Source organism: Bos mutus, chromosome 10, assembly GCF_027580195.1.
Source record: "Bos mutus isolate GX-2022 chromosome 10, NWIPB_WYAK_1.1, whole genome shotgun sequence".
NCBI lineage: Eukaryota > Metazoa > Chordata > Mammalia > Artiodactyla > Bovidae > Bos > Bos mutus.
Window position 1 is genome coordinate 93,709,886 of NC_091626.1, and position 25,158 is coordinate 93,735,043.

The window sequence follows — 25,158 nt, forward strand, 5'->3', positions numbered from 1 at the left end:
CTGAGCAATAGCCCTAACCCCAAAGAGGCTGGCAGAGGGCGATGGCCTTTTGGTCCTTTGACTTTTCTCATGAGTCCCTTCCCAACCTTTCCAACTCTTAAATTAACCTTATTTCTACCTTTAACTTAAAGACCTCTGCATGACATACTGGTGTGTTTCTTGTCACTAATCAAATCACGTTATTTGATTAACAGTGACTGATTGTACCAAAACCTTTCTGTATCTACATTCTTCTTCACATTATCTTCCCTATCTGTTTTGAGGTTTCTCCTTTTGAAAAGTGTGCCATTGAAATGCAAATCATTGTTATTTTAAGTAACATTGTATTATTTTAATCTCTGGTAAATAATAACTGGAGTCTTTTTTTCCCATTCTTCTGCTCAATTTTATCTTACCTTTAAGTAATTATTCATGATCATGGATTGATGCATTTTGGTGATGAAAATCGGAAACATATGTCTCAGTGTGGTACTACTTCAGAGCAATTGTATTTTTCTGCCTTTTTCTAGCCTAAAAAATATTTTTTATTTAAAACCAGAAAAAATACAAAGTATTATTTTATGAAATTTTCTTCTCCTTGTGGCTTAAACTTTATTTTGTTTTCTGGCGGTGTATATGGTGAATTTTACAGTAATTTTTGCTTTCTGTTCCTAATCTGATAGATTCTAAAAGAAAAGGATGAACTGAAAAGCCAGCTTTATGCAGCGCTGCAACAAATAGAGAATCTCCGAAAGGAATTGAATGATGTGCTGACCAAGCGTGCCCTTCAGGAGGAGGAGCTTCATTGTAAGGAGCAGAAGCTAAGTGATGTGAAGTCTCATCAAGCTGATCTTGAACTGGAAGTCAAGGATTCCCTGGATACCATCCATAGGCTAGAAGGTGAATTGAAAAAACAGAATCAGATTCAAAGCCAGTTGAAAGCTGAGAAAGCTCACCTGGAGGAACAGATTGCAGAGCTGAAGGAGAGCCAGGCCAAGGACAAAGCTCAACTTCTTGAGATGCAAGAGGCCATCAAGGACTTGAGTGCCATCCGGGCAGACCTCGCAAATAAATTGGCGGAGGAACAGAGAGCCAGGAAAGAGGTCCTCAAGAACCTTTCTGACCTCAGGACACAAGCGAAATCTAAAGATGAGGAAACAGCTACAATCATTAGTCAGTTAAAGCTCGAAAGAGATGTTCATCAGCGGGAGCTGGAAGATCTCACATCGTCATTGCAGAGTGTGAAAACAAAACACGAACACAATATCCAGGAGCTGATGAAGCACTTCAAGAAGGAAAAGAGTGAGGCTGAGAATCATATTAGGACCCTGAAGGTACCTGCGCTGAGTTATCCTGATGATACTGGAGGAAATTTTCTGGTGGCTCATGAAGTTAATAAAGCGTAAACTTTTAGAGATCGTTCTGTATTCCCAAGCACTGAAGGGGAGATAAAACTAACAATAAAGAGGCGTATTCGTGCCTGTTCGGCCAGGTTGAAATGAGTTATAGCGGCCACCTGGGAGCACCTATTGCAGAGGACTGAAACCCTTTAAAAAGAATGGTTAGCTGTTCGGGGAGTTCAGGAAAGGCAGACAGAGGTGGCAGTGAGTCATGGGCCTGAAATGTGCCCACATTCAACATTTATGATCTTCTGAAATATAAAAGGCAAAGACTTGTCAAGGCCATAGAAGCTGTAACCATGGCCCCTATTAGCATAGTAACTAAAGAGGATCGGCCTGTGGGTTTTGCAAACCCAAGGCTTTTTGAGATTTACCCCTTCTTTTCCAAGTCAGAATTGCCTGGGTAAATGCGTAATTGAGATCTTGGATTTGAGGAAGTATTTCAAAGATGTATATATCATTATATTAGCAGTTATCACATGCAGGGGAGTCATCTCATAACATGATTGTCAGGAGTGTGATAAATCTATCCCCCCTTCCTGCTTTAGTTATGCATCATCATATGATATAGATTTCATACTATTTATTTTTTAATCTCCTTTTATTAGTATGAGAATTCCATGAGGATTGGGATTTGACTCTTGTTTACAACTATATCCCTAGTGCCCAGTTCCTGGAACATTAAAAATATCTTATTGAATAGGTGAATACATGCATAAATCTGTAAAGATTAATTATATTTTTTCTCAAAATTCCTTGAAATGCAACTACCATAAAAATGCTTGTGATAAAGATGAAATTATTAACTATAATTAAGCTGCACTTGTAGAATGTTTTTAGCTAATTTATTAATTTTTCTTTAGTCCTGTTTAGTCTACTGGCAGTAGTGAATTTGGAGTTATTTAAGTTGGGGTGGGTAGAGCAGAATGTGAAGCTGGAAGAAATAGGTAAGAGGCCTGCATTCTATTTCATGTAGCCTAAGACACTGTCATTTGTAAGGTGGATGATTGCTCTGTGCTTAGGAAAACAAATTAACGCCTATGAAAATGTGACATGCTGTCAACTGTAAGATAACATCCGGAGGCAGAGAAGGTAAAATGTGAAAAAACTGTATCTTTTGATATTAGTGAAGTATGGCATAACAGTCTTTCAGTGTTGGTGAGTCCATAAGCAAAAGCAGAATCAGAGATATGGAGAAGAGAATACACACATATATATATATATCGGAGAAGGCAATGGCAACCCACTCCAGTACTCTTGCCTGGAAATCCCATGGATGGAGCAGCCTGGTAGGCTACAGTCCATGGGGTCGCTAGGAGTTGGACACAACTGAGAGACTTCATTTTCACTTTTCACTGTCATGCACTGGAGAAGGAAATGGCAACCCACTCCAGTGTTCTTGCCTAGAGAATCCCAGGGATGGGGAAGCCTGGTGGGCTGCCGTCTATGGGGTTTCACAGAGTCGGACATGACTGAAGTGACTTAGCAGCAGCATATATATAATATATATATAAATATATACACACACACACACATATATATATGAATACATATATAGAAAATAAAATACATATCCTATATTGATTGGTTGGTTGTGACAATAATAATACTAGCAGACATTTTTTTCAGCACTTAGGTTGTGCTGGTTTTATTACTGTAAGAACTTTATCTGTATTACTCATTTAATACATCATCTCTGTAGATTGTGTGATGTTAATTTCTCTCCAATGAAGAAATTCAGACGTGAGAAGTAACTTTTCCAAGATCTTACACTGGAGAGTAATAGAGGTAGGGCTTGAACTAAGGTAGTCAGATACTTGAGTTCTTAACTACATTGCTGTACTGGAAAAGATTTAGACTCTAGACTGGCTAGCTTTAGTTTTGGGTGACTAGTTGGATAATGAAGCTGTTTGTCCAGATGGATAATATAGACAGAGCAACATATTTGGAGAGAGTAATGTCAAATCCAGCTTCTTAGCATGTTGTGAGTTAGGTGAAGAGACCTTAAACTTAATCATGAAAGTCTAGGTGGAACGGTTTACTGCGTAGTGGGTTAGAAGTTGAGGAGTAAGTTGAGATTCAAGTTAGATGTTTGGGAGCCAGTAACCCATTGTTGGTAGTTGAAATCACAGGGTTTGGATGAGATTATGCAAGGAGAAATAAGAGGATGAAATTCTAGAACACCACTGTTTAAGGGAAGAATCGAGCAAACTGAGAAAGAGTTCCTAGGAAATACAGAACACAGAACCACATGCGACACAGGAGGAGAACCAGAAGAGAATGGTGTCTTGTAAACCTAAGGAGGACATTTCAGAAGAGTATAGTCATGAGTATCAGTGCAGCAGACAAGCTAAAAGATGAACTAAATGTGTTCGTTCCATTTGTCACAACTTGGGGGAGAAGGTCTGTGGGGAGATGTGAGGGGCTGGACCAATAACAGAGAAGGAAATGGCAACCCACTCCAGTGTTCTTGCCTGGAGAATCCCATGGACAGAGAAGCCTGATAGGCTGTAGTCGGTGGGGTCGCACAGAGTCGGACACGACTGAAGCGACTTGGCGGCGGCGGCGGACTAATAACAGAGTGGGTAGATTTCAGCAGGAGACAGGGCGTGTCTTCCTCTGAAGGTTCTGAAAGAGCTCAGTAAGCTAGGGAAGGTTGATAGGGATGGACTCGGGTTGTTGATATGAATCTTGAGTACAGCGGCTGTGCAGTGAGTTGTTTGTGGTGGTGAAGGCTGGTACCAACCGCGCGAGGCCAGTCTGGGAGCAGGTAATGTGCTCCCGCGTGGCTACCACTGAAGAAGTGTCACGGACAAGGGAACCAGAGAGTGGAGGGAAAGGAATCGATGACCACAGGCTGCTTGTTTGGTAGCAGTTCCTCGACTGGAGCTTAGATTTTCCGAGCTGAGGTCCAGGCGAGTGGTAATGCAGGGAGTTGCCATTGTGGAATGTGGGTGAAGGTGGTTGGAAGCGAATGGGTCAAATAACTTTGATGTTAGTTTGTTGGGTAGATATTTGGGTGTTCATGATGCTGTTGCGAAGGTGTTAACAGGTCACACGCCAAAAACGTCAGTGAAGAGGATGACTGGTCGGTTGGCTACCGCTAACCAGGAAGGCAGAGTCGAAATAGTGTGAATCTCAATGGAAGGCAGTGTTTTTGCACGAGGATGTGTATGTCATGATTTGTTAGGTCATGAATTGAGAAATGGTTCTTTCAAGGAACTTTAGGTTTTTCTGGCAATGTTGAAACTGCACCCTCTTTTTCTTGTTGGTATTACTGACATATTTCATATTCTCATCATCACTATGTAGTTGTGTGATAAACATGCATTCCAGCAGGAGTTAGTAATAATTTAATCAGCCCTTGCAGATTTAAGATCATCTGTGTAAAAACATCATTCTCACATTGTATTGAAAACATACTTTCTTGAGAGGGAGGTGAAGTCAGGAGGTACAGCCTGCTTGACAGAAACTGCATTTGCCCCGGGACGCCTTGGCGTATGAACAATATAGCATGCATCATAGTAGCAAGTGGACTTCAGCCTGCTGATTTGGACTGTGGAGACGTGAGACACAGCTCTGAGGAGCCTCCCTACTTCCCCCTTAGTCCCTCATTCTACCCCCAACTCCTCCCTTTCAGCCTTCAGATACCACCTGTGTTGCCTCTTTCAGAACGCTGATCCAAGGGTATCACTTCCTGCTCAGAAACCTTCAAAACCCATTAGTATATCAGTAACAAAGTCTCAGATCTAGTCCAGTCTTCCCTGATGTGGTCCCACCTGAGCTGTTCACACTTGGAGCCTTTTTCTGTTCCCCATCTGGCCTCATACAAACGGAAAACCATTTCCTGCACCGACTTCTCACTGCCTGCTCTTCGTCCAGATTGTCTTTCCCCCAGTCTGCAGGAGGAAAAGGGGCGCCTAACCTTTCAAGGCCCAGTTAATTTTTTACCTCTCTTATGGATTCACTGAAGATAGCTATATCTCAACTGAGGTTGAGATAAATCTCTTGCTCCTCTGTTTCCATAGCGGTCTGTGGCTACCACTAGTACCGTCCATTTAGGCTGCCTTATATTTTGGTGTGTTTGGGGTGTATTCATACCTCTCCAGAGGGACAGGCAGCAGGTATTAGCTGCTTAGATTTTTTTTTAGTTAGTTTGTTTTTAATTTGGAAGACTAAGATGAGGGATTTTATAGTCACTCTTTAATGTGGTACAAGAGCAGCAGCATATGTGCTTAAAAGGAGACCAGGGATTGTGAGAACTCAGTCCTGTTCTCTTAAACCGAAATCACCCATGAGGGACAACCCCACCTCATGCTGTTTTATTAATATAATCCTGTACTTTTGACTCATTTATATTATTAAAAATAGTTGATAGCAGTGGTCATCATCAAAAATTTAATATGTCGAGTTATGTACAAGAGGGCTATAGATAAATAGCTCTGTAAATGTTGTATTTCTCTTTTGGCTTCACCTTAATTTATCACTTTTTCTGAGTCTAGTAAGTGCTGATACATTACCCATTTTTTTTTTCTCTGCACAAATTATATATTTTTCCCCATCAAGACCCACCCTTCTCATGCCTATTTTTTGAATTTAAATGTAAAATATTATAATGAAATGTTCTTGCTGCTATTAATATCTGAAGACTCTTTTAAGGTTATTTGAAGGCTGTTATCACCTCAAGATGATTTCAACAAAGATAATTTTGTAGAGCCTTACTGGGATCAGAAGACCAAGAGTAGAGTTGTGTATTTTTGCGATTTGCTGGCTATATGATCTTTGTCAAGTTACTTAACCTCTTTGTACTTCATCAGTAGAACAGGAACAGTCACGTCTTTCTCTCTCTCAGGGTTTTTGTGAGTGACATCACTGTGTAAACCCTAAAATGAAATGTAAGCATAATAATGAGACCACCAAAAGAAGTAAGTTCTTCGTCAAACCTAGGCATTAGTGTTCTGGTAAATGTTCTAAAACGAGTTCTCCGGGGGCAAAGAAGGGAGCCCTGATCTGTAGCATTTGCCAACTTCAGTGATTTAAGAGCCCCCTTTTGACTGGTTTCAAGCTATCAAACATCATCACTGGACACAGAGTTGGGAGCTGAACACAGTGGCTCCCTGAGAGTCTCTGTGAGCTGGCCCAGCTCACCACTGGCCTTAGGGCAAGACCGTCTATACCCTTGCTCTCTATAAGACACAAAGAACAGCCAGGCATTCTGCTGAAGCTTAAAATCATAATGGAACAGTTTTCCTGGTGGGAGACTCTATTTTGAAAATTTATTTTTGGATAGTGAATACAGGATTCCTAATTTAAAAAAAGATCAGTTCTTTTGTTAACTCAGAGTGGCATCAGGTCTTCGCTGAATTTTGTTGGGTGAATAAGATGGAGATTTTGTCTGAAACTCACACAACGTCTTCCCTTCGGGAAACTACTTCCCATGATTATGTTCCCGTGTACCTAATTAAATCCATACAGTAAATGTGTACAAAGGAAAGAAGCAAATATATTTGAGGCATTGAAATGTATTTTAAACAGATTCTATGTAGGTGCTTGCAGGCTGTCAGTAACTGGTGGCTGTAACTAGTACTAACCGCGTTGCAAGTGCACCCAGCTGGTTTTTCAAACCTTATGATGTATGTACCTTTTAAAGGTGGTAAGGCAGAGCAGCTGAAAACATGGGCAGCAGAGAGAATTTCTGGGTTCAAATCCTGGCTGTGTTATGGTCACTGCATCCCCTTGGGAGAATTATTAGTGTTGTTCTGCTCGAGTTTCAAAAAAGGAGACAGTAATAATATCTCTCTGGGCAGGTTGTTGTGAGGATGAAATGAGGAAAAGCAATACAAAAAGGTCTTAATGCCATGCCTGACATAGAGTCAGCATCCTCACTGTTGTCCTTTCAAAGGTATTTAAGTTCACATACCTGGCAAGTCTTTGTTGAATCCCCTCCACACATTATTCCTGTAATATTAGGAAATTACTAATTTTTTTTTTAAAGCTGATTCTGGTTATATTTCAAATAATAAATGAAAACCAGGCACATTATTGCATTATTAGTACTGAAATAATCCCTGGTAAACCTCTTTTACATACTTAGTTGTTTATAGTTTTTTCACTGCTGCAATTCATAATCTTTCTAACCCCACAAGAGTGCTATTCATAATTACATTGCACAAAAAAGCACACAATTCTTTCACAGAAGACGAGGAGGTAGCTTGAAAAGGAACACTGTGACGCTCCTCTTATAGAAAAGGAAACTGATCAGGCAGTGATATGCCACAGTGTGTCCTTGTGGGGGCATTTCTCGGCAGGTAATGTCCCTTCTTTGGGTTACAGACCCCTGCTTACACCTTTATTAAGAACTTCTTATTCATCGTTGTCAGACTTGATTGTTGCGTCTCTGTCTTTTATGGTTCATGTCTGTTACCTTCAGCACCTAGTGCAGTACCTTGCACTTACTTGGTTGCCCAGTTAGCGCTACACAGGGCTTGGCACATGGAAAGGATGTTTCTTTGCGTGTCTGTCTACGTGGGAAGGCTCAGAAGTAGCAAAACCTCCCGGTGTTTGCCCACTGATGCAACGCGGGACTTGTCTCGTGTACAGTTTGGCTGCGGCCAGTGGACTTTGTCTTTTCTCCTTTTTTCCTCAGGCAGAAAGCTTAGAAGATAAGAATATGGCACAAGTGCAGCGTTGCCAGCTGGAGAAGCTGAAATCACAGTATGACAGGCTGACAGAGGAATTAACCCAGAATGCAAATGAGAACAAAAAATTGAAGCTAAAATACCAGTGTTTGAAGGATGAACTAGAAGAAAAGGTAAACATGTGGATGGATTCGAATTGAAAAGGCTTATTTGCATTTCTTCTAGAACATAGAAGTTAATAAATGCTAATTTTCAGCTTTCATAGAAAAGTTGTATCAGTGCCAGATACAGTCATAGAAGTTTATTAGGATGCTGTGATTTTTATTCTTTCAACAACAAGTAACCTTCTAATACGCTTTATTTTAAATTTCTAATGGATCTTAAAATAGATATTTATAGGCAAGGTAGCAAAGAAAGGAGTTATGGTTTATTGAAGACCTACTCTATGGCAAGCATTTATGCCAACAGATTGATTTATGTGTGCTCATTTAATTCACACAACTCTTTGAGTTAGATTTTATTGATCCCTTTAACCCATGAGGAAACCATGGTTCAAAATAAAATATGTAATGGTTAAGTGGTCATTGTGTACTAGGCACTCTTCATGCTCATAGTCATTTTATGAAATTGATACTATTAGGCTCATTTTTGAAGTTACAGAGACTGAAGCTTAAGAAGGTTGGTAACCTGGAACATTACCAACAGACTCATTACTTTCCTATCAGTAGCTCTGTAAAATTTGGGGTGTATCTGCTGTATATCGGGGCTTTTCAGGTAGCACTAGTGGTAAAGACAAAATGGGAAAGACTAGAGATCTCTTCAAGAAAATACGAGATACCAAGGGAACATTTCATGCAAAGATGGGCTCAATCAAGGACAGAAATGATATGGACCTAACAGAAGCAGAAGATATTAAGAAGAGGTGGCAAGAATACACAGAAGAACTGTACAAAAAAGATCTTCATGACCCAGATAATCACGATGGTGTCATCACTCACCTAGAGCCAGACATCCTGGAACGTGAAGTCAAGTGGGCCTTACAAAGCATCACTACGAACAAAGCTAGTGGAGGTGATGGAATTCCAGTTGAGCTGTTTCAAATCCTGAAAGATGATGCTGTGAAAATGCTGCACTCAATATGCCAGCAAATTTGGAAAACTCAGCAGTGGCCACAGGACTGGAAAAGGTCAGTTTTCGTTCCAGTCCTACAGAAAGGCAATGCCAAAGAATGTTCAAACTACCGCACAATTGGACTCATCTCACATGCTAGTAAAGTAATGCTCAAAATTCTCCAAGCCAGGCTTCAGCAATATGTGAACCGTGAACTTCCAGATGTGCAAGCTGGTTTTAGAAAAGGCAGAGGAACCAGAGATGAAATTGCCAACATCTGCTGGATCATGGAAAAAGCAAGAGAGTTCCAGAAAAACATCTATTTCTGCTTTATTGACTATGCCAAAGCCTTTGACTGTGTGGATCACAATAAACTGTGGAACATTCTGAAAGAGATGGGAATACCAGAGCACCCGACCTGCCTCTTGAGAAACCTATATGCAGGTCAGGAAACAACAGTTAGAACTGGACATGGAACAACAGACTGGTTCCAAATAGGAAAAGGAGTATGTCAAGGCTGTATATTGTCACCCTGCTTATTTAACTTATATGCAGACTCATCATGAGAAACACTGGGCTGGAAGAAGCACAAGCTGGAATCAAGATTGCCGGGAGAGATATCAATAAGCTCAGATATACAGATTTTACCACCCTTATGGCAGAAAGTGAAGAGGAACTAAAAAGCCTCTTGATGAAAGTGAAAGTGGAGAGTGAAAAAGTTGGCTTAAATCTCAACATTCAGAAAACGAAGATCATGGCATCTGGTCCCATCACTTCATGGGAAATAGATGGGGAAACAGTGTCAGACTTTATTTTTTGGGGCTCCACAATCACTGTGGATGGTGACTGCAGCCATGAAATTAAAAGAGGCTTATGCCTTGGAAGAAAAGTTATGACCAACCTAGATTGCGTATTCAAAAGCAGAGACATTACTTTGCCAACAAAGGTCCATCTAGTCAAGACCACTGGTTTTTCCAGTGGTCATGTATGGATGTGAGAGTTGGACTGTGCAGAAAGCTGAGTGCCGAAGAATTGATGCTTTTGAACTGTGGTGTTGGAGAAGACTCTTGAGAGTCCCTTGGACTGCAAGGAGATCCAACCAGTCCATTCTGAAGGAGATCAGTCCTGGGTGTTCTTTGGAAGGTATGATGCTAAAGCTGAAACTCCAGTACTTTGGCCACCTCATGTGAAAAGTTGACTCATTGGAAAAGACTTTGATTCTGGGGGGAATTGCGGGCAGGAGGGAAAGGGGATGACAGAGGATGAGATGGCTGGATGGCATACTCGATGGACGTGAGTTTGAGTCAACTCCAGGAGTTGGTGATGGACAGGGAGGCCTGGCGTGCTGCGACTTATGGGGTCGCAGAGAGTCGGACACGACTGAGTGACTGAACTTAACTGAGTGGTAAAGAAGCCGCCTGGCAATGCAGGGAACATTAGAGACACAGGTTCGATCTCTGGGTCGGGAAGATCCCCTGGAGGAGGGCATGGCAACCGCCTCCAGTGTTCCTGCCTGGAGAATCCCATGGACAGAGGAGCCTGGTGGGCTACAGTCCATGTTGTTGTTCAGTCACGCACTTGTGTCTGACTGTTGTGACCCCATGGACTGCAGTACGCAAAGCTTCCCTGTCCTTCACCGTCTCCTGGAGTTGCTTAAACTCAGGCTTATTGAGTCGGTGATCACATCCAACTACCTCATCCTCTGTCGCCCCTTCTCCTCATGCAGGGTCGCAAAGAGTCAGACACAACTAAAGCGACTTAGCGTGCATGCACACTATGCATCAGGCATAGGGTAGAATACTATGGACTTTCAGCAAGTCACTACTTTTGTGGCAAAGTGTCAACTAAGAATAGAAGATAGAATATTTAAACTTGTGTTCTGTGTCTTTCAGTTCAGTTCAGTTGCTCAGTCGTGTCCGACTCTTTGCGGCCCCATGGACTGCAGCACGCCAGGCCTCCCTGTCCATCACCAACTCCCAGAGTTTACTCAAATTCGTGTCCATTGAGTTGGTGATGCCATCCAACCATCCCTGTGTCTTTACCAGCTTCTTGAAAGGATTTGCCTTCCAGTGTGATACAAGTCAAATAGAGAAAGGACTCTTAGCATTTGGATAATAGGATAGGGCAGGATAGACTGGGCCAGATGAATCCTATTCTTGATAAGTGTTACTAACTAACATCTGTAATAAAGGAATTATCAAGGCGTAGGGTGTCATAAAACTCCGCATAAACCTCTAGAAGAAACTTTCATGCTTTGCTCTTCTTTTCCTCTGTCATTTCTGTATATACATTTACCTTTCTAGTAATTGTTAAAATCAAGGAAATAAAACTTAAGTAAACTTCGTGTTTATGATTAAATGTGCTTAAGTTGCTAAATTTAGGCCTACAACCTTGACAGTTGTTGTAGTTTAGCTCTTACGTCACACTTTGTTTTCATTATGTCTAATGTTCACAAATATTTAATGTATCTGTTTTCAGGGTATAGTTGCTTTGGAGATAATGCTTAATTTTCCAAGTTTTTCATAATTAAAATGTAGCCAGAAAGTTGTATTAACATGTTATATATTTAGTTATTTGCATTTAGGAAATAGTAGAGAAGTTTTTGATACATTGAAAGTGTAAAGGTTACCTTATTCTGCTTAGAATAAATGTTTCTTCACTATTATATTTGTGATGTTCCAGATATATATGCAGTATCGTGCATTCATATAAATGGAACATTTGAGACTTCCCCGGTGGTCCAGTGGTTAAGACTTCGTTCTTCCCCTGCAAGGGGCTTGCGTTTGATCCCTGGTTGAGAAACTAAGATCCTGCATGCCCTATGGCACAGGCAAAATTAAATAAATAAGTAAATACATAGAACATTTACCTTAGAACAGAGTTTTTATCAACTTTAAATTGTCACCTGCCCTTGCCATCTTCCTCTGTAAGGATTACATCATGTGCTGCTCTGGCTGCTGACTTTCAATACCTCCCTAAGGCACTTCAAGGTAGAGATCAGGGAGGCGGCACGCTGTGCTCTGGGAAAACTGGCAGAGCAGGTCTCCAGAGAGTTAGATATTTTCAGGAGCTGATTTTATGAACCCAATCCTTACACCTGCTCATATCTAGAAAAGCCCTAAATCCTTTGATGGTGACATCAGCTCCTTGTGACTAGCAGAAAGGCTTTGCAAAGATAAATGTTTGATTGCATGAACTCTGTATTCACCACCAGAACCAGCTATGTATTGACTTTGCCCCCTACCTCTTTGGAGCAGTTGCCCAGAGCTCTCTGAGGTGCTGTTTCCCAGGCTGCAGCCCTCCATTTGCCCCAGATAAAGCTTAACTCTTATGTTGTACGTTTTTTTCAGTCGACAGTTTCTGGAGTTAGTGGTTGTATAGTGGATTCTCCCCAGCCTCCCTTAGTGGTTTCCCTGTCCACAATTTCAGATATCTGCCACAGCAGATTACTGAAATTACCAATTTTGGACCAATTGCGGTGCAGAAAGATTAACTGGAAAATTCTAGAAATAATTCGGAAGTTTTAAATTGCACATTATTCTGAGTAACATGGTGAAATCTTCCTCTGTTCCACTTTTTTCCACCTGGGATGCCCTCTTATCTCAATCTGCTGCTAACATCCAACCAGCCACATCATCATGGCTTGATGGCCCAGAATCACCCAAAGCATGTGAGATCCTCCTTCTGAGATATTATCAGAAGGTCAGTAGTAGCTTAACGCTGTCTCATCATGTAGGCATTTTAATGTCTCATATCCTCACCAGAAGTGTGGTGAATATGGTACAGTAAGATATTTTGATAAAGAGACCACCTTCATATAACTTTTATTACAGTGGATCATTACAGTTGTCCTATTTCATTATTAGTTACTATTGGTAATCTCTTACTGTGCTGGTTTATAAGTTAAACTTTATTATAGGTATGTATGTGTGGAGCATCATCACTCTGCTCACAAAGCAGAGACATCACTTTTCTGACAAAGCTCTGTATAGTCACAGCTCTGGGTTTTCTAGTGGTCGTGTGTGGGATGTGAGAGCTGGACCATAAAGAAGGCTGAGTGCTGAAGAATCGATGCTTTTGAACTGTGGTGCCAGAGAAGTCTCTTGAGAGTCCCTTGATCTGCAAGGAGATCAAACCAGTCAATCTTAAAGGAAATCAACCCTGAATATTCATCGGAGGGACTGATGCTGAAGCTCCAATACTTTGGCCACATGATGGGAAGAGCTGACTCATTGGAAAAGACCGTGATCTTGAGGAAGACTGAAGCCAGGAGGAGAACGGGACAACAGAGGATGAGATGGTTGGATGGCATCACCAACTCAATGGACATGAGTTTGAGTAAGCTCCGGGAGATGGTGAAGGACAGGGAGACCTGGAGTGCTGCAGTCCATGGGGTCGCAAAGAGTCGGGCACAACTGAGCGACTGAACTGATGGATGTGTAGGAAAAACATGTAAAGGATTTGGTACTGTCTGCAGTTTCAGGTATCCCCTGGTGGGGTCTTGGAATGTATCCCTCAGATAATTGGGGATTCCTGTAGTCCTTTGCTATATATTGAGCATCTAGTATGTGGGAGGCATTGCTGGATGCTGGGGATAAGATGCAGGTCTGAAGTTGAAAGTTTATAGTGGGATCATTAAAAGCAATATCCCTTTCGATTGTTAAAACTATTGAATATATAGTCAAGTCCTGATAATAGGTGCTGATGCAAAGAAAAGATACCTAAAGTCTAAAATGGTAAATAATCTAAGAATACAGAGACACACACTCATACACACATAGCCTATGGGCTTACTTTTGTTTAATATATTTTGTTTACATGATTGTTGTATCCTTTTGATTGACTTAGCTGTTTTTGTTCACCTAATTTTTTTTAGTATAATTAGTTGTGAATCAAAACTTCATTGGATCAAGTTATATCCAGATAGGGTCTTTCTCTTTCAGAGGTAGTGAGGTGTTGACAGCTATGGACAGAACGTTCAGTTTAAATCATTTTCTAGCCATGTGGCATTAGGCAAGTTGCTTAAAACTCAAAGTCTCAGTTATATCATCCTTAAAACCAGTATAATAATAAATTCTAATGGAGTTAAATGTGAAAATGTATTTAAAGTGCTTGGCAGAGTGTCTGATACCTGATCAGCTATCAATTAGCAGCTACCATTATTTTATTATTGTTAAGTTACCAAGTGGATGCTAGTTAATCAGCCAAGCAATAAACCAATCGGCAAGCATTGATTAACTACTTATGATATGTTAAGGATTAAGGGCCAGTGCCGGAGTTCAGCTCCAGCAGCCAGGGATTCAACCTGAAGGGGTGAGTGGTGTTGGCGAGAGAGAAACTGAGGCAGCCTCTCAGTTTTCTTGGACTGCCTGTTTATTTCAAGCTTATGGTTTTCTTTTATACTTTTACAAAAGCATTAGGTCAGAGGCTTGATATTTTTCGTTCCCATGGACCCAGATTTATTTTTCTCCAAAAATCATTGTTGCCCCTCAAAAGGAGTTCCTTCTTCAGCGATTCTCTTACCTACTTTTTCTCATGTGTCCTTGTGAATACACTGTAACTCATGCTAATGTCTGGGCTGCATACCACATTCCTCAGTTTAATTCTTACCTTTCTAAGTCCTGTTTGCCGCTAGTATCCTAAGCTCACTATTTCTTAGAAAGGGCTTCTACCTAATAATATCTCTAAAGTCCCTAATTTCTATAAGCTATAGTAGAATATGCTAACATTACAGCAATCATTAAATCTTTAGCTTCTAACTATTTTAATTATTCCTAAACCCTAAATTCAGCAAACTCCTTTGCCATAAACTTTTCTCACAAATGGGCCTCAGATAGCAATCCCTCCCATGGCCTCAAGCTGCGGCCTGTGTGCTCACCCTGAAACACTTTTTTGTAAAAGTCCTTGAACAAATGTCAGTGATTAACTTTATGAGTTATTCTTTGAGAACAGCTGCAGAAGGCTTTATGCCTTTTCATGCTCCTCTCAAAAACAATAAGCACCTTAATATTCTCTTCAGTCAACTCAGCCATGGAAAGGGAAAAACAAGTCAGAATCACAAAGCCTAACTCCTTCATTCCGGGTCTGTGCCTACGGAACAAAGGGAGGGAGTTTAGGGCCGTGCCTCTATTTTGTCAGTAATGCCTAACGCGGCTCCCGACAGGCCAGGGAACTGGGAATAAGACTTACTGCAGAACTATGTTGATTGGACATTTTGAGCCAGAACTGTGTCGAATCACTTGAGATGATGGTCCACAAAGGAGGAGCCAACTTGAGAAGAGTTGGCATTTCCTGTTGAACAAACAGGAGGGTGGGTTTGTAATTATGTTTGCTATTTGAAGAGAGGAACCACATCATGGTTGTTTTCCTATCCCCAAGATTAGGTACAGAGCTTGACATATGGTAGGTAATTTATAAGTAATAGTTGTGGATGAAGAGATACAAATGTGTATCCATACATGCTCATATGTTTGCGTGCGTGCTCAGTCGCTCAGTCATGTCCTTCTCTTTTGCACCCTGATGAACTGTAGCCTGCTAGGCTCCTCTGTTCATTCTTGGGTTTCCCAGACAAGAATACTAGAGTGGGTTGCCATTTCCTTCTCCAGGGGATCTTCCTGACCCAGAAATTGAACCTGTGTCTCCTGTGGCTCCTGCATTGGCAGACGGATTCTTTACCACTCACACCACCTGGGAAGCCCTGCTTACCTGTTTATGTGTAGATAAAAGATGTGGTGACCTGTGGCTATAGGTGTTTGTTCATTCTCTCCTCCTCTCTCTCTCTCCCCTTCCCTCCCTCTCTTCCCCACTCCTCCTTTCCCTTTCCTTCAATGAGTGTCTGTGTGTTGGCCAGTCTGGGGAAATAAAAACAAGAAAACAGTACAAAAATATGTCCCCAGTGAAAAAAAGCCCATGACTTATGTCCCAGAGATTCCTGCTCTCCAAGCAGTGCAGTGAACTTGATAAATAGGGCCCAATTGAAGGATTTATAATCCTAATGAAGGGATTTCCAGTCAAAAGGGTCTCTATAGAACCATTTCTGATCAGCTTATAGATTTCGTAGGCTATCTGGGATGCTTAGCTAACTGATATGATACTTGGTTTTCTCCATTGTTATACTTTAACTTCATTTTCTATTATTAGTTCTTTCGGGAGATGTGAGTAGCTGCAATGAAACAATTAGGAGATGAATTGTGAGACAATCTAAGGCAATTGCAGTTCACAGGAACGTAAGCATTGAATAGATTAGGGTTTGCAGAAATGTGATTTTGTTCCTTCTCATGAAATCCGTTATTTAGATCGTTTGTGAAGTGACATGTAGCAACAAATTTAAAGCTATGGCTGTATTGGTTGAAAACACTTAAGAAATAATTTTCGTATATAAAATGTGGATCTTTAAAAAGATCATTATAATTCAGATTGCAAGTGTAATGATGATGCCATTTTTACATAAGCTGGAAACTGAGTTTGAGAGCATAGTATTGTGACTTGCCCAACATTGCACAACTTGTGTTGGAAACAGGATATGAGCACAGATTTCTTGTATTTTCCCCTTTATTTACTGCCAGTAAAATGACTCACGTTTCTGTCTTTTCATTGATTTCTTTAGTGTTGAATTTAAATTTGTTGTTATTATAGTCAAAAGATTACCATATCCTTTCTTATTTGTTTTTAGTCTGTATAAATTTTGGATTAGAAGTCATCAGTAATTTTTTTAGAAAAATTAAAACCTGATATTTCCACATAAAAGATATCTGTGACTGGAAAAAATGAATCAGCATTGTTTAATTTTGTTTTGTTTCTAATTTGACCATCTGTTTAGGATTGTTCTTTTTCATGAGGTGAAAAAATGTATATGATTGTCAGATACCTGTTCTATAAAATAGTCACTCTGCTAAAATCACAGTTTTACATTTTTTACCAAGAACTCCTTAATAGTAGCAGGCAGAATTCTCTGTTTTTTTGTTTGTTTCTCCCCCACAAGTATGAGAAAGAAGTAGAAGTTAATGAGCTGTTGACTTGTAGCATTTATTTTAATGATTACACTTTAGGCCATTTTTAGGCAATCTATACTCTTTCTTCATCTTTTTTATATCGTGTGAATAGACTAAAGCTATAACTTCCACATATTAATTTGAGGGCAAACTTTAAACCAGACACTTTAAATAAACACTAACTAGGATACTATGAGTAATTTCCTGTCAGGTTTCTCCCAATTAAAAAAAAAAAACAAAATAATAATAAAATGGTCAAATTGAAGGCAAAATTATAAATTTATCATTTGTTATTTGTAAAGTGTTTTTTTTTTTCTAATTTTATTTTATTTTTAAACTTTACATAATTGTATTAGTTTTGCCAAATATCAAAATGAATCCGCCACAGGTATACATGTGTTCCCCATCCTGAACCCTCCTCCCTCCTCCCTCCCCATACCATCCCTCTGGGTCGTCCCAGTGCACTAGCCCCAAGCATCCAGTATCGTGCATCGAACCTGGACTGGCAACTCGTTTCTTACATGATATTTTACATGTTTCAATGCCATTCTCCCAAATCTTCCCACCCTCTCCCTCTCCCACAGAGTCCATAAGACTGTTCTATACATCAGTGTCTCTTTTGCTGTCTCGTATAATCGGGTTATTGTTACCATCTTTCTAAATTCCATATATATGCGTTAGTATACTGTATTGATGTTTTTCCTTCTGGCTTACTTCACTCTGTATAATAGGCTCCAGTTTCATCTACCTCATTAGAACTGATTCAAATGTATTCTTTTTAATGGCTGAGTAATACTCCATTGTGTATATGTACCACAGCTTTCTTATCCATTCATCTGCTGATGGACATCTAGGTTGCTTCCATGTCCTGGCTATTATAAACAGTGCTGCGATGAACATTGGGGTACACGTGTCTCTTTCCCTTCTGGTTTCCTCAGTGTGTATGCCCAGCAGTGGGATTGCTGGATCATAAGGCAGTTCTATTTCCAGTTTTTTAAGGAATCTCCACACTGTTCTCCATAGTGGCTGTACTAGTTTGCATTCCCACCAACAGTGTAAGAGGGTTCCCTTTTCTCCACACCCTCTCCAGCATTTATTATTTGTAGACTTTTGGATCGCAGCCATTCTGACTGGTGTGAAATGTAAAGTGTTTTTAACTGAATCCCTGATAGCTGTTAAATCCAGAGTAGTCCTTACTTTTTCAGAGAATTGACGGAAACACCAGAGTGTTACCATGTGTGAATCACTCAGCCCGATGTTAGGAAACATGCTTAGAATGCGTCGATGGAGTGACCTTTACGTCCAGCTGTGGTGGAGGGAGGGGCAAGACCCACAGATGCATGAAAGGACATTTGGTCTCTACTTCCCAGACTGAAGCAGCTTCCCTGGTGGCTCAGATGGTAAAGAATCTGCCCACAATGTGGGAGACCTTCATCCCTTGGTGAAGGGAATGGCAACCCACTCCAGTATCCTTGCCTGGAGAATTCCATGGACCAAGCAGCCTGGCGGGCTACAGTTCATAGGGTCACAGGGTCGGACACGACTGGGTGACTAACACTTTCACACTTCCCCAGGCTGAAACGAAGATATGGAGAAGCCTCTTCCTACTTCTTTCCCATTGGCAGTGAACTCACTACCAACCATTTACAATCTAACCGATTGGTTTTAAGTGAATTTAAGGAGTGACATCCAAGTTTGTGTCTTTATGACCTCTGATTTGAATTTGAATTTGAGGCATTTCAAGTCATTTTGAAGGGCTTCCCTGGTCTCTGAAATTGTGAAGAAGCTGTCTGCCAATGCAGCAGGTATAAGAGATGTAGTTTCGATCCCTGGGTCTGGAAGATCCCCTGGAAGAGGAAATAGCAACCCTTTCCAGTATTCTTGCCTGGAAAATCTCCTAGACAGAGGAGCCTGGCAGGCTACAGTCCATTGGGTCGAACACGACTGAGCGACTAACACTTTCACTTTTTGAGGCATTTAATCTTTTAACTTGCTGTCAGTTCAGTCACTCAGTTGTATCCGACTCGTTGTGACCCCATGGACTGTAGTACACCAGGCTTCCCTGTCCATCACCAACTCCTGGAGCTTACTCAAACTCATGTGCATTGAGTCAGTGATGCCATCCAACCATCTCATCCTCTGTTGTCCCCTTCTCCTCCCGCCTTCTATCTTTCCCAGCATCTGGGTCTTTTCAAATGAGTCAGTTCTTTGCATCAGCTGGCCAAAATATTGGAGGTTCAACTTCCGCATCAGTCTTTCCAGTGAACATTCAGGACTGATTTCTTTTAGGATTGACTGGTTGGATCTCCTTGCAGTTCAAGGGATTCTCAAGAGTCCTCTCCAACACCACAGTTCAAAGGCATCAATTCTTCAGCGCTCAACTTTCTTTATAGTCCAACTCTCACATCCATACATGACTACGGGAAAAGCATAGCTTTGACTATATGGATCTTGAACTTGCTGAGTGGTTGATAACTACAGGAGCTTGAGAAGAAAGAAGTCCTTGAAGCACTTTTCTCTAAAATCCTGTATTGCTAGTTTGGTTTCATTTCCTTGTGAAACTGTGAGTGATATCCAGAGTGTAGGAGTTAGACTGAATGATAGTATTAGTTGCTTGCGGGGTGTCAATTAGCCAAGAGGAATAGGCCGCCTAAAGGTTTCTACTGCCTGTGTGTCCGTGCTCTGCCAGATGCTGAGCAGACCTAGCTTGCCTCGTAGACCCTGAAAGGTTCATACAGTGAACGTCCAGCTTTGTTTACATAGCATTTATTTTATCACCATTGAAAGTGCTTGTTGACTCAGTCCATTTTTTTCATTTAATATTGAACAAGCAATATTCTTTAAATTTATGATAAGCCAATATGTAGAAGGTTTTTATTGTATACATGAGTTATATTATTTGGATATTTATTTTTCCAGTTTTTTCCCCTATAGCCTTTCATAGGAATAAATGTATACTTTAGCATCCTGTAAGGAAAAGAAAAAGAGGAGAGAAGCAAATTCTGTTGGTTTTCTAAAGACACTGTAAGTTTATAAACATTTTTCTGGAGATGAATGGTGCATTTTCTTCTTTTGAAAATTAAACAATGTTCCTTCCAGATGCATAATTTAAAAAACTCTAGTTGTTTGTTTCCTGTCCATGTTTTGTTTCAGAAATAGAAATGCATCAAAAGTGGCTGATTTTAAATAACTAAATGTTATTTGTTTCCAGGCATTGACTTAAGAGAAATATGTCATAATTACAAAATGGTCCTAAAGTTTAATGAATGTGTAAAATACCCTTTAGAGGCATTTTTGTTTTCAACTGTGAATATTAATTTCTAGGAATGTATCCTAACACCTTCTTGATTGTGCTACCAATGACTTTTGTATTGTTCAATATTCTCCTAGAAAAAAATTACTAAAAACCCTGAGGCAAGGAGTGAAGAGGAACTAAAAAGCCTCTTGATGAAAGTGAAAGACGAGAGTGAAAAAGTTGGCTTAAAGCTCAGCATTCAGAAAACGAAGATCTTGGCATCTGGTTCCATCAATTCATGGCAAATAGATGGGGAAACAGTGTCAGATTTTATTTTTGGGGGCTCCAAAATCACTGCAGATGGTGATTGTAGCCATGAAATTAAAAGACGCTTACTCTTTGGAAGGAAGGTTATGACCAACCTAGATAGCATATTGAAAAGCAGAGACATTACTTTGCCAACAAAAGTCCGTCTAGTCAAGGCTATGGTTTTTCAAGTGGTCATGTATGGATGTGAGAGTTGGACTGTGAAGAAAGCTGAGCGCCAAAGAATTGATGCCTTTGAACTGTGGTGTCGGAGAAGACTCTTGAGAGTCCCTTGGACTGCAAGGAGATCCAACCAGTCCATTCTGAAGGAGATCAGTCCTAGGTGTTCATTGGAAGGAATGATGCTAAAGCTGAAAGTCCAGTACTTTGGCTACCTCATGCAAAGAGTTGACTCATTGGAAAAGACTGATGCTGGGAGGGGTTGGGAGCAGGAGGAGAAGGGGTTGACAGAGGATGAGATGGCTGGATGGCATCACAGACTCAATGAACATGAGTTTGAGTAAACTCTGGGAGTTGGTGCTGGATAGGGAGGCCTGGCATGCTGCGATTCATGGGATTGCAGAGTCAGACACGACTGAGTGACTGAGCTGAACTGAACTGAAGAATAATTTCCTTAAATGGGGTTCAGAAATTAAGTTTGAATTTCTATTTTTGGACTTCTGTTTTATGCATAACTTTCCCAAGCCTGCCTAAGACCAGGTTATAGACTGGAAAGTCTTTCTCACTCAAGTTTTAACGTGCATCAAATCATCTATCAAGTTTTCTAATTATTCCATTACTTTTTTCAGTTATCCCAGGTGGCGCTAGTGGCAAAGAACCTGCTTGCCATTGCAGGAGACTTAAAAGACATGGGTTCGATCACTGGGTCAGGAAGATCCCCTGGAGGAGGAAATGGCATCCCACTCCAGTATTCTTGCCTGAAGAATATCACAGACAGAGGAGCCTGGTGGGCTACATACCACGAGGTCACAGAGTTGGAGAGTACTGTAGCTCTTACTCTTACATACTATTAGTCTTAATTTCTTCCCTCCTTTGAAAGAAAGATTGTAAAGCATTTTCTTACAGAGAGGAAGGAAGTGTCTATCTAACTAAAAAAATAGCATTTTGATTTTAATCTTCTAGAAGGAATGACAGTGTTCTTTTGCTTTCTAAATACATATAAAGAACTATCTTACTCTCTCACAGATAGACCTCATACTTAATGTACTGATGAGTACTTAACTCATCACAAGATCTTACTGGGTCTATCCTCAAGATTTATTCTGATTCACTTCTTACCACTGGCGGGCCGTTTACTTTTGTGACATCAGCTTACCTTGATTGTTATAATAACCTGCTAGTGATAAGGTGCTTGCCATCAGTGATTTTTACTAATTAATGTATTCCAAAAACAAACTTACTGAAACACGAGAAGTTATTTAAGTTTAGAGATTCTAGTTTTTTCTTAATTTTTTTTTCACTGTATAGTTGGAAACTACTATGCTTGGCACATAGAAAATGCAGTTAAAAAGAAAAAGAAACACTAGTGGAATGATTGGAACATAAAAGGATATTTATGTTTCAGAAAGATTTATCAATTGACTGCTATGTGAGACATTCTTTTCTCTTTTTTTAAAAAATTTACTTTTCATTGAGATAACATTAGTTTATAACATTATATAGATTTCATGTGTACAACATTCTACTTCTATATACGTTGCAGCATGGAAGTGAAAAGTGTTAGTCGCTCAATTGCATCTCAGTCTTTGTGACCCCAAGGACTGTAGCCCGCCAGGCCCTTCTGTCCATGGGATTCTCCAGTCAAGAATCCTGGAGTGGGTAGCCGGTCCCTTCTCCAAGGGGTTGTCCCAACCCAGGGATTGAACCTGCATCTCTGTGTCTCCTGCATTGGCAGGTGGGTTCTTTCCCACTAATGCCATCTGGGAAGCCATATGGACATGTAAGTTGTTTCTATATCATGGCCGTTGTAAATAATGCTACGGGCAACTTTAGGGAAACATATATTTTCTCTGGCTAAATACCCAGAAGTGGGCTAGCTGGATCATATGGTAGTTCTATTCTTATTTTGGGGGGAACCTTCATACTGTTTTCCATAGTGGTTATATCCATTTGCATTTCCATCGTCAGTGTATGAGTGGTGCTGGGATTCTGAAATGAAGAGGAATCATCTTTGCCCTAGAGGAACTCAGTTTGATGAGGAGACACACATAGAAGGCACACAGAGTTAGTAGGTGCTGCAGCAGAAGCTTATGTAAAGTCCCAGAGGAACATACGGACAGAGCGCTTAGTATTCCTACGAACCTGGGTCACCTTCTGTCATTCTAATATTAGGTGCCTGTTATTGGACTTTAATAGCAAGTAAAAAACTTAGTTTATGACTTTCCCTCATCCCCTGTCACTGAGTATTATTGGGCTCACATAGGTTGAGTTCATGCACTTTTTCAAACTGATCTGAACTATTGCTTTATTCTGTTTTTATTTTTGTAATACCTATCCAGGTGTTTAATATATAGCCATAATTTAAGAAATACACACTCATGTAAGATCTAACAAATATTTGAAAAAAGTAGTTACATGTGATTGCAATCAATGTGTTATTTATTTGTTGGCTGTTTTGCAATACAGCTTGAAATGCAGGTTAGTAATTTTCTAGATTAAACTTTTTGCAAATTTCCTATAGAATCCATAATAGATCCTTTCTTTTAGTCACTCGCAGTTTCTGCCCTGGTTGGCATTTCATATCGTATCCTAGCTTTCTTGCAGCTGAGTCAACGCTGTTGGCAGAAGTAATGGGAGCCTTCTTTAGAGAGTCAGATAAATGGCTTCCAGACAGACCCAATTTTTGTTCAGGATAGTTTCATGATTTGCCTTGTAATGCCAGTGTCCCGGATTTAAACCTTAGGCATAATAGTTATCTTGAGTTACAGAAATACTCTTTCTCAAAACTTTTTAGGTAATGTGTGCAGGTCTATAGTTTCAACACACCATGCTTCTAGTAATCTTTAATTACATTGTATTAGTTTTAATTTTGGCCTTAAACTTTGATTTCTAAATTCTACCACTTACCCTCTCTCTCCACCACCCCCAATCATGTATTATAGATGGCCCTGGGGCTGAAATATTGCATGTTTATTCAGGTTACTTTTTAGTAAAGGAAAAACATTAGCTTTGTAAATTAATGATTTATTTAATGATGTGCCTGTGTTTTATTTGCTATAATGTTTCTCTTAAACTATATGAAGAACTGTTTTCATTTTATGTAATAACGGTATTAGAAATACAGTGACTTTTCTGGAACACTTAAAGTCATTGAAGGAATCTCATATGCTTTTACCAAGGAGATAAAATTTTGGATATGCTCTGGTTTTTATTGAAGTCATTCTCTTTTCATTAAGATCATGTCTCTTTGTAATCTTTATAGCCTTTGGGAATGTGAATGTTCTAATTAGAGGAGCATTTCTTATCCTTTGAATTATAGGTTCAATGATTAAGCCAGTCAACACTGTGTGTGTGGGGGGTGTGTGTATGTGCATGATGACATTGTGAGTATTATGATTTTTGTTTCCTGTCGACGCAAATGTCAACAATGTAAGCCTTTCCTGTCTTTAAGTGGAAGCATCAGGAAACTTTTGCTGTCTTCACCATGGAACCATACCTTTAATGTGGTATTAGTTATACTTTTTAACTAAACTCTAGAGGAGATTATGTGTATACAAGGTACATCTCCAGCATAGAGGAGAGTGATAGCCTGTGAAAATTTAGGGTATTGTGCCTGCTTGGTGGTTTTCCCTCTTGTTGTGGTCTACCTCCCTTTTTTTGTGCCATTGTTTCATATGTTTTCATTTGTAGTGATAAGGCTCATTCAGAAATGTTTTTGAGTTATTCCTTCTACTTTATGACTACGTTAGTCCCCATATAACCTCCTGATAACTTTTTTGAGATTTTCACATTGGCTTTCTAAACTCCAGTTTTAAGAACTCAACCTTTTGTAGCGCGTGAATAGAGAGTATTAGTAAGGAAGTCAGGGGACTTAGTTTATGGTTTATTGGCTCTTTGACATTCGTCAGGTTTCTTTGACCTTTGCTTTCCTTATGCATAAAATTAAAGGTGGGTTTATTTCCTTTGTGGCTCAGCTGATAAAGAATCCACCTGCAATGCGGAAGACCTGGCTTCGATCCCTGGGTTGGGAAGATCCCCTGGAGAAGGGAATGGCTACCCATGCCAGTATTCTGGCCTAGAGAATTCCATGGACTCTGTAGTCCATGGGGTCACAAAGAGTTTGACATGACTTTCACTTTCACTTTTGTTTTCTAAGGTGGTTCTTCCTTAGATTCAGTCACGGTCTACTGATAGCCCTCTTCTTGGGTTGTATAGACTGTTACAGTCAGCTTCATCTAGCCCCCCTCCCCTACCCCCTGCAAAGACTCTCCTTATATTCCTAAGACCCACACATTTGTGTCCTTTCACAGTGAAACACT

At 40.2% G+C, this 25,158-nt stretch overlaps 1 protein-coding gene across 9 annotated transcripts in view; it reads left to right on the plus strand.

Annotated features, from left to right (window-relative positions):
* CEP128 (centrosomal protein 128) overlaps nt 1-25,158 on the plus strand; it is a 479,221-nt gene that overhangs the window by 169,548 nt on the left and 284,515 nt on the right. For 8 of the 9 annotated variants that reach the window (XM_070378430.1, XM_070378426.1, XM_070378432.1 and 5 more), the window contains 2 exons: nt 663-1,313; nt 8,026-8,190. In XM_070378430.1, coding sequence (XP_070234531.1) covers nt 663-1,313; nt 8,026-8,190 — 816 coding nt within the window. The remainder of the gene's footprint in view (nt 1-662; nt 1,314-8,025; nt 8,191-25,158) is intronic. The other variant, XM_070378433.1, reaches the window with a different exon arrangement.